Source organism: Acipenser ruthenus, chromosome 31 (assembly GCF_902713425.1).
Source record: "Acipenser ruthenus chromosome 31, fAciRut3.2 maternal haplotype, whole genome shotgun sequence".
Lineage (NCBI taxonomy): Eukaryota > Metazoa > Chordata > Actinopteri > Acipenseriformes > Acipenseridae > Acipenser > Acipenser ruthenus.
In genome coordinates, this window is record NC_081219.1 from 12,659,593 (window position 1) to 12,674,175 (window position 14,583).

The 14,583-nt window shown below is 47.7% G+C and overlaps 2 protein-coding genes across 3 annotated transcripts; both read right to left on the minus strand.

Moving 5' to 3' along the window:
• Positions 1-409: 409 nt before the first annotated feature.
• LOC117396766 (outer dense fiber protein 2-like) lies at positions 410-8,720 on the minus strand. 2 transcript variants are annotated; one of them, XM_059005456.1, is made up of 19 exons: positions 8,604-8,720; positions 7,485-7,604; positions 7,051-7,179; positions 6,629-6,799; positions 6,309-6,493; positions 5,837-5,966; positions 5,316-5,447; positions 4,684-4,758; positions 4,490-4,561; positions 4,239-4,355; positions 3,875-4,060; positions 3,597-3,706; positions 3,296-3,431; positions 2,989-3,099; positions 2,598-2,861; positions 2,189-2,289; positions 1,822-1,984; positions 1,466-1,591; positions 410-1,114 (listed from the first exon to the last, which is right to left on the minus strand). In XM_059005456.1, exons 1-19 carry the CDS (start codon positions 8,604-8,606, stop codon positions 941-943), a joined length of 2,505 nt encoding a protein of 834 aa, XP_058861439.1. In that variant the 5' UTR covers positions 8,607-8,720; the 3' UTR covers positions 410-940. The 2 variants fall into 2 exon arrangements, with proteins under 2 accessions (XP_058861439.1, XP_033850839.3); XM_033994948.3 differs by having other exon boundaries at positions 6,327-6,493; positions 8,604-8,719.
• Positions 8,721-9,287: 567 nt separating this feature from the next.
• LOC117396741 (prostaglandin E synthase 2-like) lies at positions 9,288-14,297 on the minus strand. Its single transcript, XM_033994892.3, has 7 exons — positions 13,914-14,297; positions 13,251-13,445; positions 12,898-12,953; positions 12,527-12,679; positions 11,538-11,738; positions 11,235-11,352; positions 9,288-11,064 (listed from the first exon to the last, which is right to left on the minus strand). The coding sequence occupies exons 1-7, from the start codon at positions 14,214-14,216 to the stop codon at positions 10,936-10,938; spliced, it is 1,155 nt and encodes a 384-aa protein (XP_033850783.3). The 5' UTR covers positions 14,217-14,297; the 3' UTR covers positions 9,288-10,935.
• Positions 14,298-14,583: the final 286 nt, after the last annotated feature.

The following is a 14,583-nucleotide window of genomic DNA, read 5'->3' on the forward strand; positions in this document are numbered from 1 at the left end:
AACACATGATTCTGCAAAAATTCAAATCCTGCCGGCCCTGCCTGCATAGCATATACCCAAGCGAGCTTCCAAAACTTCCCCAGCCAGGCGTGTTTGAACAAGGGGTGTATGTAATTTGGATTCTAAGATAAGAGCCAGTAACAGACGTCCAGAGCTCAAACTGGGAAGGTTTTAGTGGTCTCTATAGAAACACCTGGTACGCATGTCATTTAGGTTTTCCGTCTAGATTTAAATGCATAACACTTCATATTGTGATTATTTATTTGAATTTATCTAAGAATTTTCCTGATTCATACACTTTTAAAAAAACTACCTAAAAAACTGAATTCTTAAAATGCAGGCATTTTCTTAAATGACGTCTGTCTTTTGTTTAGAGAAAAGTAAATCACAGGGGTTGCAAGGAGACAGCAGCAGTTAAAAAGGAGAGGATTTATTTAGCAATGTCAACAGTCATGAATTTTTTTTTTTTTTTTTTTTTTTTTACAAATAATTGTCAATTTATGTACAATATATATTTATATAAAAAATACACACAAACAAACATAGGCACAAATCCGATATTTGTACAACACACAAGAAACTTGAACCTTTGACCCCCTCGAGCACATAAACACAATGCAGCATGGAAGCCCCAGGTGATTTATATTAACGGTATTAAAACGGGGCTCATTTGAGGTTCATCAGATAGCACGGTTGGTAAATTGCTGCCAATTTTTTTATTTTTTTATCTTAAGATAATTTCAGTTGATTTCATTTTCACACTGCTTTTATTTCTTCGGCATTCTTTGTGTTGAATTAAATTAAGTGGGAGTGCCACGCTAAAATGATATTACAAGACAAGCACAATATATATGGATGGCTGGATTCCCTCAGTGATTTTGGGGAAGGGCGCATCCCCCCCCCCACCCCCCGAGAGAGCTGCAGGAGGCAGGGTAGCCCCTCAGATCGGGGAGGGCGGGCGGAGGGTGGACGAGGTCAGCGCTGAATCCCCGAAGACGTTGGCGTAGGAAGCCTTGAGGAAATGCACGTAGTTCTGCAGGCTGCGATTGGTGCTCTCTGACTGCTCCAGACGATCACGCAGATCCTGCAGACGACTCTGGAACCGACGATCCGCCTGAGGAACAACAACGGCAGAAACAAACAAACAAACAAACAAACAAACAAACAGTCAAACACACTCTGGGCACCCCGACGCAAGACCACCAGAAAGGCATCCGAACTGCCCTCTATATCAACCCAGGCTAGAATGGAACTGAATTTCTAACAAACCAGAGTTAAAAAAAAGAAGATGCTGTCTGCAAGGTCTAGCAAATCCACCACAGTGCCAACACTTCCTATCCTGTGTAAAGATGTTACACCGAGTAGAGAGCACAGGGTTCTAATGTTAAAAAAGCCTCTCTTCTACAATGAAAGACACCCCAGACCCACAAGGTATTCGCTTATAGAATAAACAGGGTCTCCTTACATCCTCTTTGGACCTGCGATGCTGGTTCAGCTCGGTTTTGGTCCGGCTCAGCTGAGTCTCCAGGTCCAGAACCTTTGCCTGGGTCGCCCGCTCCTTGGACACTGCCCTGTCTCTGTTCTGATCCACCTGGTCCACAGAGAACACACAGAACAACCCAGGGTTCAAGGACACTTCTGCATCAGGGCATCACTTACAACAGAGCAGATATGGTGAATGAGTTCGCTGTGCATATATATGTCTATATATAAAAACATTTCACAGTGGAACCCTCTTCCTCAGAACAGGACTCCAGAGCCATGCCCCCAGGACAGTGTTTAATGACAGCAGTGTTTCCCGGGTCAGTACTGTGTCCTCACCTGGTGCTTGGCATCGTCGATGGCTGCCTCTAGCTGTCGTGCCATGGCACTGCACTCCCGTGTCTTCTCCTCCAGACGCAGCTGGTTCTGGTGGATGCTCTCCTCTCGCTTGGCGATCACCTGGACCAGGTCTCTGTTCTGAAGGTTCGCTTCCTCCAGCTTCCTGTACGGGGGAGGGAGAGGGGTTACGAACACTCACAACACATTGAAAAGGTTAAAAAAAAAAAAAATCTTCTGCTTTTTTTTTTCGCAGAATGTTAATAAAACCCCATCTGGATTAATACAGAGTCATAGAGCGGCTGTGTTTAGATTCACCGCTGTTTAGATCATTAAAATCCTCCCTCCCTCCCTCAAAGCAATGTCTGACCTCTCCAGGCTCTCCACTCTCTGCTGCAGCTGCTTGTTCTCCTCAAGCAGGGAGAGGTTCTTCTCTCGGACACTCTCCACCAGGCTCCCCTGCTGCTCCACCTGCAGCACCGAGGAAAAAGACAGCAAACCCCTCTTTATCAACACGCTTCTACCTCATTTATCAGAGGTAGAAGTGTACACACACACACACACACACACACACACACCAGTTAATAATCCTCCTCATCATAAGAAATCAAAATCCACAGATTATAAACCAGTCCGGATCAGCTGTCTTTATTTACTCTCCTGAACCAGGGATCAGGAAGCGAATGGAGGCTTTTTTCTCTTCTTTGTTCCTGGTCAGCACTGGGGTTGAGCCCTGCCCAGGGGGCTCTGGTTGAGTTTCTGAAGCGCTCCCCCCTCACCTTGACCCGGAGTTCCGTGAGCGCGCTGCTCTGCTCGGCAGCCCTCCTGTCGCAGCTCTGGACCTGCTCCTGGGACTCCTGCAGCTTGAGCTCGGTCAGTTTGAGCAGCTCGGGCAGGGGTTCCAGCTCTGACATGCGGCCCTGCAGCTGCCTCCTCACCAGATCGATCTCCTTGTTCAGCTCCTCGCGGATCTGCTGGCCCTCCTCCTCTGCCAGCTCCAGCTTCAGGGAGTACTCGTCCGCCTCTGAGCGAGTCTTCAACACCTGCGGAGAGGAGAGGAGAGGTTAGGGTGCATGTATTTAACTTTAAAAAACAAGCCTTTTTGACCCATCATCAGCCAGCTAACTAAACTCCAATACAAATCAATACCCCCCACCCCCAGTGACTCACCTGGGATTTGTAGCTGTCCACTAGACTCCCGTACTGCTTGACCGATGCCTTCAGCTGCTGGACCTCAGACTGGGAGAGGGTCAACTTGTCCTCAATAGTGGACACGTTAGCCTGAAGAGGAAAACAAACATTCCTTTACATCTGCAATCTGCAAGTCCTTGTTCTAACATGGATATGGACTGTGGATATTCCCAGCACGCTAGACATAGCCAAAAGCTGACTGAAAGATATTTAAAAAGTAACAGGACTGTGTGCAATTCGATTCACTGGTGCACAGTGCCCTTACTGGCCATTCCCACGCACCCACCCTGAGCCTCTCGTTTTCCAGCTTGCAGGAGGTGTTCTCGGAGGTGAGCCGGTGCAGTCTGTCCAGCAGCTCGTCCCTCTCGGCTCGCGCCTTGTCCTCCGAGCTGCGCAGCTGCTCTGTCAGGTGTGTAACTCGACTGCGGAGAAGGAGAGGAGAGAGAGAGAGAGAGAGAGAGCGAGCACACTGAATGAAATGCAGGGCCCGAGCACAGCAGCATCGCTGTCAATTCAACACACAAGTACGTTTCACCATCATCTCTCTCAAACCGGAATTGTAACAGCCGTGCTGGACCAGCCCTCACTTGTTCATGACGGTGATCTCGATCTCCATCTGATTCCTGTCCTTCAGCGCCTGGCTTTGACGGCTCCTCCAGCTCTCTGCTGCAGACAGGGCGTCCGCCAGCTGGGTCTCCTGCAGACACAAGAGACACACGCAGGGAGTGGGGGGGTAGGGTTACCAAACTGGGGGTCTCAGCCAGCACAGGACTATGAAGACAGAGAACCTGGAAAACCACAACGGCGTTCTGCTGCCCTCATCTGACGGGGACTGATCTGAAGGAGCCTGCTGTGCTTCGCTCACCTTCTCCAGGAGCTGAGCGCTGAGCTGGCCCGCGGTGTCCTCGCTGCGGTCAGCCCGCTGTTTCTGGGCGCGCGTGGCTCTCTTCAGGGCCTCCTTGTCCCCCTCTACGCGTCTCTTCAGCTCCTTCTGCTGCTCCTGCAGGTGGTCCATCTCCCCGCGCTGCTGGGCCATCGTCCGCTCCAGGTTCTGTGGGAGGAGAGAGGAAACGAGGGGTCTCGGAGACGATACAAAACCCACCACCCCTCCCCCCCGAACCATTAGCCTTCCGCAACCCTGTGTTCAGTTACGGCTTCTTGTCAGGTTACAGGTGTAACGAGTTTGTGTGACCTCAGCTCTCCGGGTGGATAGAAGGTGGCATATTTACCCTGATCTGGACATTCAGTCGGTTGTTCTCGGACTCTTTGTTGCGGAGCTGCCCTTGCAAGTGAGCGCGGGTTGTCTCCAGGGTTTTGGAGAGCTCTCCTGCAGTCCTTGCGTTCTCCTGCAGGGGGAAGAAAGCACAACTATTAAATGACCCTGCTCAGCTTCGCTATCGATTGGTTCGGAGTGCTGATCGCAATCTGTACCATTTCTTAACTCGGAAGAGATTTTCCACAACGGCGGACTCTTTGTTACCTTTTCAGTCTCCACCTGAATAAGAAGCTGATCAACCTCCTGCTCCCTCTCCTGCAGTTTCATCAGCAGACTCTGGAAAAAAAAAATACAACATCTGCTGGTAAAAAAAAACAGCTATTAGTCTGGTATTAGCTTCATGACGGCCCGGTTTCTCTCCTCGCATGTCAGCACCCAGCCCTGCACGGGATACTCACAGTGTTTTCTGCCTCATACCCGGTCAGTTTCTTCAGAAGCACTTCCCTCTGCTCAGCCAGCCTCATTGCATCTGTCTGCAAACCACAAGTTAATAAACAGAGCGACAGAATACAGTTTGAAGCGTCGCAACACCAGCAGTGTTAAACTAAACCAAACTTCTCAGTCCAGAAGACTTGAAACGTTTTTCTTGCCAGACTCAAATGTTTCTTTAGGATTTGCTCAGATCGGAAGGCAGTCTTTAGACCAACGCCCTCATCAGTTTTATGGGTTCCGCTGACGGTCAAAACATAAGAGAGGCAGTAATAGTAGGTAAAAAAAACTTGAGAGTGAGACAAATTCGATCATTATTCTTGTGTTTTCAAAGTTCTATAGTACGTTTCTGTATTTGTACCTGTGATCATTACTTTGTTATTTATAGTTAACATGCTAATGTGTGTATTTGTTTGTGTTACTTTGTACTGCAATGGTAATTATAATTGTAATGAATGCAGCAGGATTGTAACCCATTGGAATTGAACACAACAGCATTGGAACTGCAATTCGAGCAGATAATGGATACAGTCCCAGAGGACCCCAGAGGAAATCCCAGCCCTGGCGCAGGCTCTGGTTCTGGGTTCTGTCGCACTCCTACCTCGCGGCTGTGCTGCTCTCTCAGGAGGTGGCGCAGGGTCCGGTTCGTGGTTTCGAAGGTTTCCAGCTTCTGCACAAGTAGCTCCTTCTGCCTGGCGATCAGGTTCACCTCGGAGCCGGACATTCGCTTCTCCTGGGCAATGACACAGGATCTCACAGTTACAAACCGAGCCAGACTGCAGGGCTGGGCAACACACCAGGGATGGAAATAAGACTCCCATAGCAGTTTGATGCATTCCAGGTTTCACTACGAGTTTAATGAGACACACCTGAGCTTGTTACCAAGACACACTGGAGCTCATCGCGCTCCTAGTAAAACCGGGAATCAGTGCTTGCAACAGGAGTCTTATCTCCATCCAATTGCTCAGGTATGTCTTATTAAACTCCTAGTAAAACCAGGAATGGATCAAACTGCTATGCACTCTCCTGTGGCGTGGAGAATGCATGGTGTGGGTTAACTATGAATAAAGACAGCTGCTTCTGTTGCAACCTGGGACTTGAATGCAGTCGGGATGCACTCACGCTCTTCAGGGCGCCGATGGTCTCCCGGAGCGCCGAGACCTGCTTGGATGCTGCAGCTCCATCCATCTCGGTTTCCACCAGCTTCTTCAGAAGAGCGTCCTTCTCATACAGGAGGTGCTCCTTCTCCAGCCTGGGAACACACACACACAGAGCCGTCAACAACTTCACTTAGGGGTTGATTTGATCAGGTTTGTATCTGAATCCAATTCAATCAGCTATCTTGCAAATCCTGCACTTCCTCTAATGGTGTACCTAATGTAGTCCCAATCTATATTCTCAATACAGGGACGGAAACGAGGCTCCCACTGCATAGCAGTTTGATCCATTCCTGGTTTTGCTACGAGTTTAATAAGACACACTTGTGAGCTACACACCGTGGCTAATCAAGCTCCTAGTAAAACCTGGAATGGGTGAAACAGCTGTGCAACGGGAGTCTTCTTTCCATCCCTGTGGCGCTCAACGGTTCTCTTACACCAGTGGAGTCCGGTACCTGGAGTAGTCTGTCTCCACTCTCATCTTCTCGATGCTCTGCCTCAGCATGCTGTTCTCCCTCTCCACCTCTGCCAGCTCCTCCTCCTGCTCCTCGATCACGCGCTTTGAGGCTGTCAGCTGCTCCCCTCGCTTCTCCAGCAGCTGCTCCTTTTTGCGCAGCTCCACCTTCACACAAGAGGCAAAGCGTTACCACCCTGCGGGACCCTCACAGGCTAAACGGGGGTGCAGGAGAGGCACCGCTCCGCTCCGGGGTTCTCTGTCCAGCCCTGGCATCGTTCTGGCAGTCAGTGCACGGCTCACCTGGCTCTTGAGGCTGCCCACTTGGTTCATCAGGCTGTCGATCTTCTTCTCGTACTGCTGCATGCGCCCGTGCACGGCGTCCTCCTCGTCAGTGGAGAGGTCGGACAGGCGGAGAGCCGAGGGAGCGGGATCGTCATTCACCGGCGTGATCTCCAGGCGGTGCGTCGGCCCCTGTGGGGCGGCACCACGAGAACAACGTTAGCACGGAGCTGCGGAAATCCGAGCACGAAAGCAAGGGCGGCCAAAGCAGGCCCTTCCACTCCTGGTCTGTGTGCCAACCCGGTTCTGAAATCGGAAGCACCTAAACACCTAGCGATTTCACCTGGCTTTTTCAAAAGCATCTCTCTACAAACACATTGGGAGGCTGGGGCATGAAATGACAACACTGCATTTTAAAAGGGACTGGACTGCACAGTACCCACCTCCCAGTTGTAGGCAGCATCCCGGACAGAAGCCTTTCCGGGAGGGATCCACGGGATTCGTGTTTTTACTTTGGCCGTCGCTCGGAGATTCCCGGTCTCTTTTTTCAGCTTTGCCTCCCGGATCTTCATCTTAAAATACAACATGTCGCATACATTAGGGAGATCAGAAGGTCAGATGCTTAATGAAACTTGGAGAGGTACTCCGAAAGACAACGCCATTCTAAGACTCATCTGTAACTACATCCTTACTGAGGTTTCCAGTTCTGAATCATACACCCCATACTGTAGATCAGAGGTTCCCACCTGAAAAAGGCAAATTACACACCAGAAAAACTGTACTGCAGTGAAGAGAGACCACAGCCTTCTCTCACCACGGACGGGAGTTTTAGGGAGACCCCAGTTTGAGAACCACTGCTGTAGATGACGATACTGACCTGAGCAGCCTTGGACGGTGAAGTCCTCTGGCTCTTCTTCACGTGAACATGCACAGGCGTGCTCTCGTCCACGTGGACATGCAGAGGGGGGGACGAGGCACGGGTCTTCATCGCTCTTCTCTGAGAAGAAAATATAGTGGGGGGGGGGAGGGTTTACTAAGCTTTTGTCACTTTTATCCCCCCCTATTGCTAACTAATAATAATGCTCTTTCCCCACCCTTGCATTTTAATAGATTTTGCAAACTTAGCAATTGATGAAAATCTGTTCCTAATGCACCGAGACTCAAATCAGCTTCGATGGGGAAGACACCCTGTATATTTACACAGTACCCAGGTATCACACCGTGTAAAGTCCGCTGTTCAGCTGCAGCGCATCACAATAGTTTGAATGTACAGAATTTATCTGCATCGCTTTACCAGAACGCACACCTTGTTTGCACTTCAGTTTGTTTACATTCCCCAGAGGTCGTTTTTAGCTTCCGTAACACGAGCTTCAATGCAACGTTCTGCATTAGAATCCCCTCCATCTCGAAGCCAGTGTTTACACTTATAATAATCCATTTTATTAATCGGGGTCACCGCTGACGTAAAGCAAAAACCCGCAAAGAAAAAAAACAACTAAAACTTCGTATTTCTCCATACTTTTAGCAAAATCTGTAAACATAATTGTAACACGTATCGAATTATAAATAACTTAAGTCCAGAATTGGCTGCATATTCCAATAATGGTTTGTTTAAATATCTATCGATATCAGAATCTGACTTTTTTTTTTGTATCGCATGAACCTAATTACTGTGAATACGAATTTGATGCATGTAATTCGTGTAATTGAACACCGTTCGTAACCTTATTGTAATAGCCAATCTGTCACAAGTACCACAACGTTGCCTACCGTCTACAACTGCATGTCCGTGTACAACCATTCATCAATTTAAATGTTAAATTAAACAAACACCAACGAAAATGTCTATGTCGTGTTCATTTCTGCAAACAGTACCGATACTGTGTGTACTATTATTTATACGTTTAAAATGACAAATGCAGCACATTGATAGCACCGATTACAGAACAACTATGTCATGACACGCTCAACAAAACCAAAAAAAAACATTTCTTACCATGCGAAAAAATAAACAAAACTAATTTCAACCTCCCTTCTCCTGCTGTTCGCTTTGCAGCCCTTGCTTCCGGCACGCTCCTTGTTCGCACCTCATTGGCCCGTTCAAATCTATTTAACTGCTCTGTCGGCTTCTGATTGGGGGAGAAGGTCTGACCTAGGATATTCTATTTTACTGTTGCCGGTGGCAACCGTGAGCTACCCTGTGTTACCTTGGCATCCAAGCCAAACAAGTCTACTGGTTTTAGTGGTTTGAAGCGGTGGTACGTGTTGGCTGTTGTTGCTGACAGGCGCTTGACAACACTATCCGAAACTGGCACTGACGTTAACCCCTAAGGTGCCACAGCTCAGCTGGTGCTGATGTCACAACCACGTTGAGTTGTACAATATGTCTGTCTGGTGTCTGTTTATCATGAACAGCGTCAGACTCTGCAGTTCAACATTACTGTGCCCTTCAGATTTCATTCTCCGGTTTTGCACATTTGCTAGGCAAAGACAGTTTGAGTAATAAGGCAACGTTTTGAATTCTGCAGATTAATTTACATCTTGAGCTTTTCAGATTGTCATAGAAACTCAGAGACACCATGAAATAATCAGCTATTTAAATAACTTGGATAAATCGAAACCCAGGATCTCAACAGCGAACTAAAAATTAAGAACTAATAATAAAGACACAACAAGCAAATAGACTTTATTCATCTTTATTCAGGGTCTGCTCCTAGCATCCTTACACAGCCAGCGCTGCAACATTTTTTTTTTTTTAGAAAGTCACTTTACAGTATTTATAGATTGCAGAATATTAACAATTAAGTGCTTTTAAATAAACGTGATATTTCACCCCCCCCCGAGGAAGACTTACAAATACAGATCACCCACCCCCGGCCCCCTGAACATGATCACTGCTCCAGGAAATCTATCCACACGTATAAACAAGGCAGTCTGGCTGAGGCGGCAATACGCTTCTAAAGGTTCCTTAGCTGGATTTTTAATCAAGGATTTAGATATTGACTTCCAGCAGCATTCACTGTTCTCTGACCACGAGGAGATCGTTATTACAGGGGCGTGCAATTTCCACTTGCACAGTACAGTTAGGTCCTCCTGTACTGTTATTAAACTTCATTGACAGACAACATGACCTGCTTCCAGGTCTAAAGGGCTGCCCTGATCAGCCACAGCTGGATTTTCTTACAGCATTTCACAGCAGTGGACGAAACCCCCATCGCCACGGTAATCCCGTGAATACCTTTAAAAACAGGCTGTTGGTGTAATCCCAGGGGATCCTAGATCAAACCTCGTTAATTAACTAACGATAGCTATAAATCTCGGAGGACTTGCGCACACCTGCGTTTTCTGTATACACTCCTTAATGTTCTGCATGGGTATAAGTATAAGCTACGAAAATCTGATTAAACGTCTGAAGCCAATACAAAAAAAAAAAAAAAAAGCGCTCTCTTCAGCTCAATAAGTTATTCAAATATATACCCCTGAAGCTCAGAACTACACTATGACCGCTACCATGGATAACCATGGTGTGTAACAGAAATGACTGCGGTAGCGGAGGGCAGCGCGGAGTCCTGTTAGTCTGAAGATCCTGGAATAGGTTTCTGTATATTGAAGAGCTGCTGCACATTGTCAGGGAGAACAAGCCTGTATACATTTACAGACAAAAAAAAAAAAAAAATCTGAAATGTTCATTAGAGACTCTCTGTATATGATCACTCTCAATATATCACAGTATTACAATCCCTACAGTTTAGAAAAGAGAACAATGCAGTATCGGTCCAACAGCTCCCCCTACAGGATGGCAGACACACTGCATCTTATAATTTAATTGAAAACACAGCTTGCTCAATATTTACCATTCTTAAAACATGTCCCGTGCAAATTACTACTGAAACTGTAGGATTACCAATAATACACAATCGATACTGTGAACAGTTTGTGTCCTTCATTGTAGGGTCTGGCATGGTCTTAAGTTTAAACAAGAGAAAGGATCTTGACCCACACCAAATCTAAGGCTGGGGTCTTCAGGAAGATAATGAGAATCTGGGGTTCTGTTTGGGAGATGGATGAGGGGGCAGCCAGGTTTCTAGAACAGAGGAGGTTAGGAGACTGCATAGCAGCTGGATCCACTCCAGGTTTTACTATGAGAGTTTAATAAGACTCGTCTGTGCTTGTTACCTATACAACGTGGCTAACCAAGCTCGAAGTAAAACCTGGAATGGGTGAAGGTGTAGCCATTGCAGCTCCCAGTGCTCCAGGTGTGGAACACAGAGGTGATTCAGGCATCTGTTTCATGCCCTCCTCTGTTCTGTAAGCCTCGGGTCGGGTCACTAGTGCTTCCCCTGGTGCTGCTTGATCGCTCTCTCCATGTGCTCGTACCAGGGCTGCACGCTGGTGTGGGCCATCATGTCATCGAAGGCCTGCAGTCCCTCCATCACACGCAGCACCCCATACACCGCCTGGGGAGGGACACGGGGAACATTTTCAATATATATGAGTGTGTCCAAAACCTTCAGTATTTCAAGCATGAAAGGGTTTCAACAATGGTTGTTGCTGAATACGGCCAGATCCTTTTGTTTTTCTGGACTCCAGTGCTGTTTCTAGGGGTTTCGCACAGAGATGTTCCTACCAGGTCAGCGAGGTTGGGTCGAGTGCCTCCCATGAACTGCCTCTTCTTGCCAATGGCTGTGACCCAGTCGTTCACGGCCTTGTACAGGTCCTGCCTGACGTCGCTCTGCAGCTCGTGTCTGGGAATGGAAGCACAGCACAGGGTGGGCAGTCAGTGCTGGAGCAAACCGAGCCACAACAGGGACACACTACATCTTCAAGCAGTTTCTTTACATTAATGTCCCCCATAGAATCCCTGAAACGTGGGTCTGCTTTAGTTTCCTTCATTATATGCCAGCCAGCCAGCCAGCTCCCCCGCCCGTACCTGCTCTTGAGCCTCTTGCTGATGATGAACATGGCGGCCGCGCCCAGGTACTTGGCGCAGAAGCCCTCGAAGGAGCCGAACTTGCCCTCGCGGACGATGTAGTCGAAGGAGGCCAGAGCTTCGGTCGGGGTGCGGTACACGTTGGGGGAGATGAGGTGAACCAGCCAGTCATCCACCCAGCGACGCCACCTAACCTCCTCCCTGAGAGGGATGGGAGGAGAGAGAAGCACATCAACACCATTAACAGGGAGGACACACGCACGCACGCACACGAGCCAGCACACACACACACACGCGCACACACACGAGCCAGCACACACACGAGCCAGCACACACATACATACACGCACGCGCACGTTTCCAACACCTGTTGATCAAAACTGTGTACTCCAGGGTCAAGCTGTTCATCTCCACTTGAACAAACCCATTCACGTCATGGTTCACAACTTCAAAAATGAAATCACAAACTCAGGGAAACCTAGAATAAGAAGTACCCAAAACCGCGCGTACCAGGAGTAAAGAAAGGAGTCACAAGTCCTAGAGTAGCCCCACCATTTGAAAAACCTTCTTGGCAAGTCGATCCCAAGACACACAAACCTTCCTAATTACTATAACCTAGATTCCAGCCCTCTTGAGACCCTGTGCCAAGGAATGGAGACAACCAGGGCTGGAGTTCCATTGCAGCTCCATTTCCTTTTAAGAGTTCCAGTTCCAAACCCCTTCACCTCACTGATCTGCATTCCACAGAAGAGCTTCTCACAGCGGCGACACGTTCACTTGGCTTCGAATGAAAGCAGCTGATCAACCACGACCATGATCACGCCTCTATAACACCAACCCCCCCTTCCTTCCAAGGAATGGGAATCGAAATGGATTTTAAAACTCAGGAACTGACCTCAACCGCGGAGACAACAGACTTCATCCTGATGGATGGAAGGCATGAGAAACGGCAGGTGTGACACACACCGCGGATCCCTCGAAGGACTTACTTCATGGACTCTTTGGAAGGGTAGTGCTCTTCCACTTCCTGCTCCCCCAGCATCACCCAGTACTTGTTGCTGTATTCAGTCACCTCCTTCCCTTTCTCGTCCTTGTACTTCATCTCAGGGTAGTACGAGAGAATCTGCTTCAGGTTTTTATCCCTGCAGGATGAAGCAAGGAGACAGTAGCTAACACACCGTGACCTACACTTAGTCTTCAAAGGCCATGAACAGCAGCATGTTGATAAAGCTGCTCATCAATATGCCAACAAGCCTTCATCAGTAACAACCGGTTGCCAAGATATAGCCTTTGGTGTCCACCGCGTGATCAAGGATTGGTATAAATACATGAAATCGACGCAGAGGTTAGATGTTCTTACTTCGATATCATGTACGTCTTGATCGCGCTGCTTATCACAGACGAGTCGTTCAGCTGCTGTGGGGAACACACACAAAAAAAAACACTTTAGCAAGTCCTGGGATTTGTATTACTTTAAAATCACATGTAGTTGCCCTTGATATAAATATCCTGATAGACATGAATTATAATGAAATGGGTGTCATATACCTTTACTGTATATCTCAATTATTATTTAAACAAAAGGTTGGTTGGCATTCCATAAAACACTAACAGGGCAGAACTAGACAGCGAAAGTACTCGGGTGAATGATGCACATGGATCTGCAGTAGCCCTGCACAGTTTATTTCTTATCCAGACGCTAGTGGTACTCACCAATGTTTCGCCGTCGTCCGCCAGCAGGATGGGCACTTTCCTGTACTGGGAGAACTGGATTTCTTTCCGCATGACTGGGTTGACCTCCACGATGTCATAGGGCAGCCCATGGTAGTCGAGGAAGGCTCGGACCTTGCTGCAGAAAGGGCAGGTCTTATACTGGTACAAGGTCAGCCGCAGGTCACCCGTGTCAGACTGGACCGAAGCAAAAGGGTGTTACGCGCGCACAAACGCAGGCGTTCGGATTCAACGTCATCATTGTGAAAAACAAACGCCAGCTTCCGTGTATGCACATGGTCGAGCGTCACCGCGCATTGTTTATACACGTAGCTACGGTAGAAATTAATATTGACATTCAAATGTCCTTATAAAGCAACACTTTTACACTCAGTAAAACAAGTCACATTATACAAGACTAGCAATTTAAACCAACAGCAAATTATTTGAATACAGCATGCTGCCGAAGCTAAATTAATAAGCAACTTCTTGTCATCCAGATTCAAAAACACAACTTATCTTCTTAAGCTAACGCTACAAATACATTTTTAATTACGTGCTACATCGATATTGTATCGTGCAGAATAATGTCAATGCGTTTTTGTTTTAAAATATAAAACACATTTTTTCATTTTTTCTTATATATATATGGTTGCGCTCTCATACCTGCGGTGCCATTTGTTGCGCGAATTGACTGTGGAAACAGGATTTAACTGTGTGGTACAATCCCAGTCCTCCTCCACCGAGCAGGAACGCACATCCCAACACCCTGCCGCTAACTCTCCGACCCGGGAGAGTCCAAAACCATTTGGATCGGAACCCCGAACCGCCCCCGGTTCCATACGACCTCCCCGCTCCTTGCAGCGGAACCCGCGGCACCAGCGAGCTGACAGGACCGGCGATACCGCCGCGGGTCCGGAGAAACTGCAAGCCGATCCGTCCAAGTGCTCCACCACAGGCAGCTGCCATCTTTCTTTTACATAACCCTCCCACAATGCCCTTGGAAAATAACAAGCGCGATAAGATTGGCTTGCAGCAATGAGCCGTGAGCACATGGTGGAAACAGAGCCTTGGAAATACAGGGCCAGCAAATAACTATAATTACACTTTTCATGATGATGCGAAAAAATACAGTACATTGGGATGCCTCAGACTAGGTCGGGCTCCTGAAAAAAAAGTGACTTTGTTTTCCCTCAGCTTTAAGGTATGGAAGGAATCCAGGAATGCAATCTAGTTAATTCCAGGGAAGCAAAGGAACACATTTCGATGCGTTTTATTGATTTATTTCTGATGTGACTTTCAGAGAAAGATGAACTGTCATTCTGACCCCACCCCT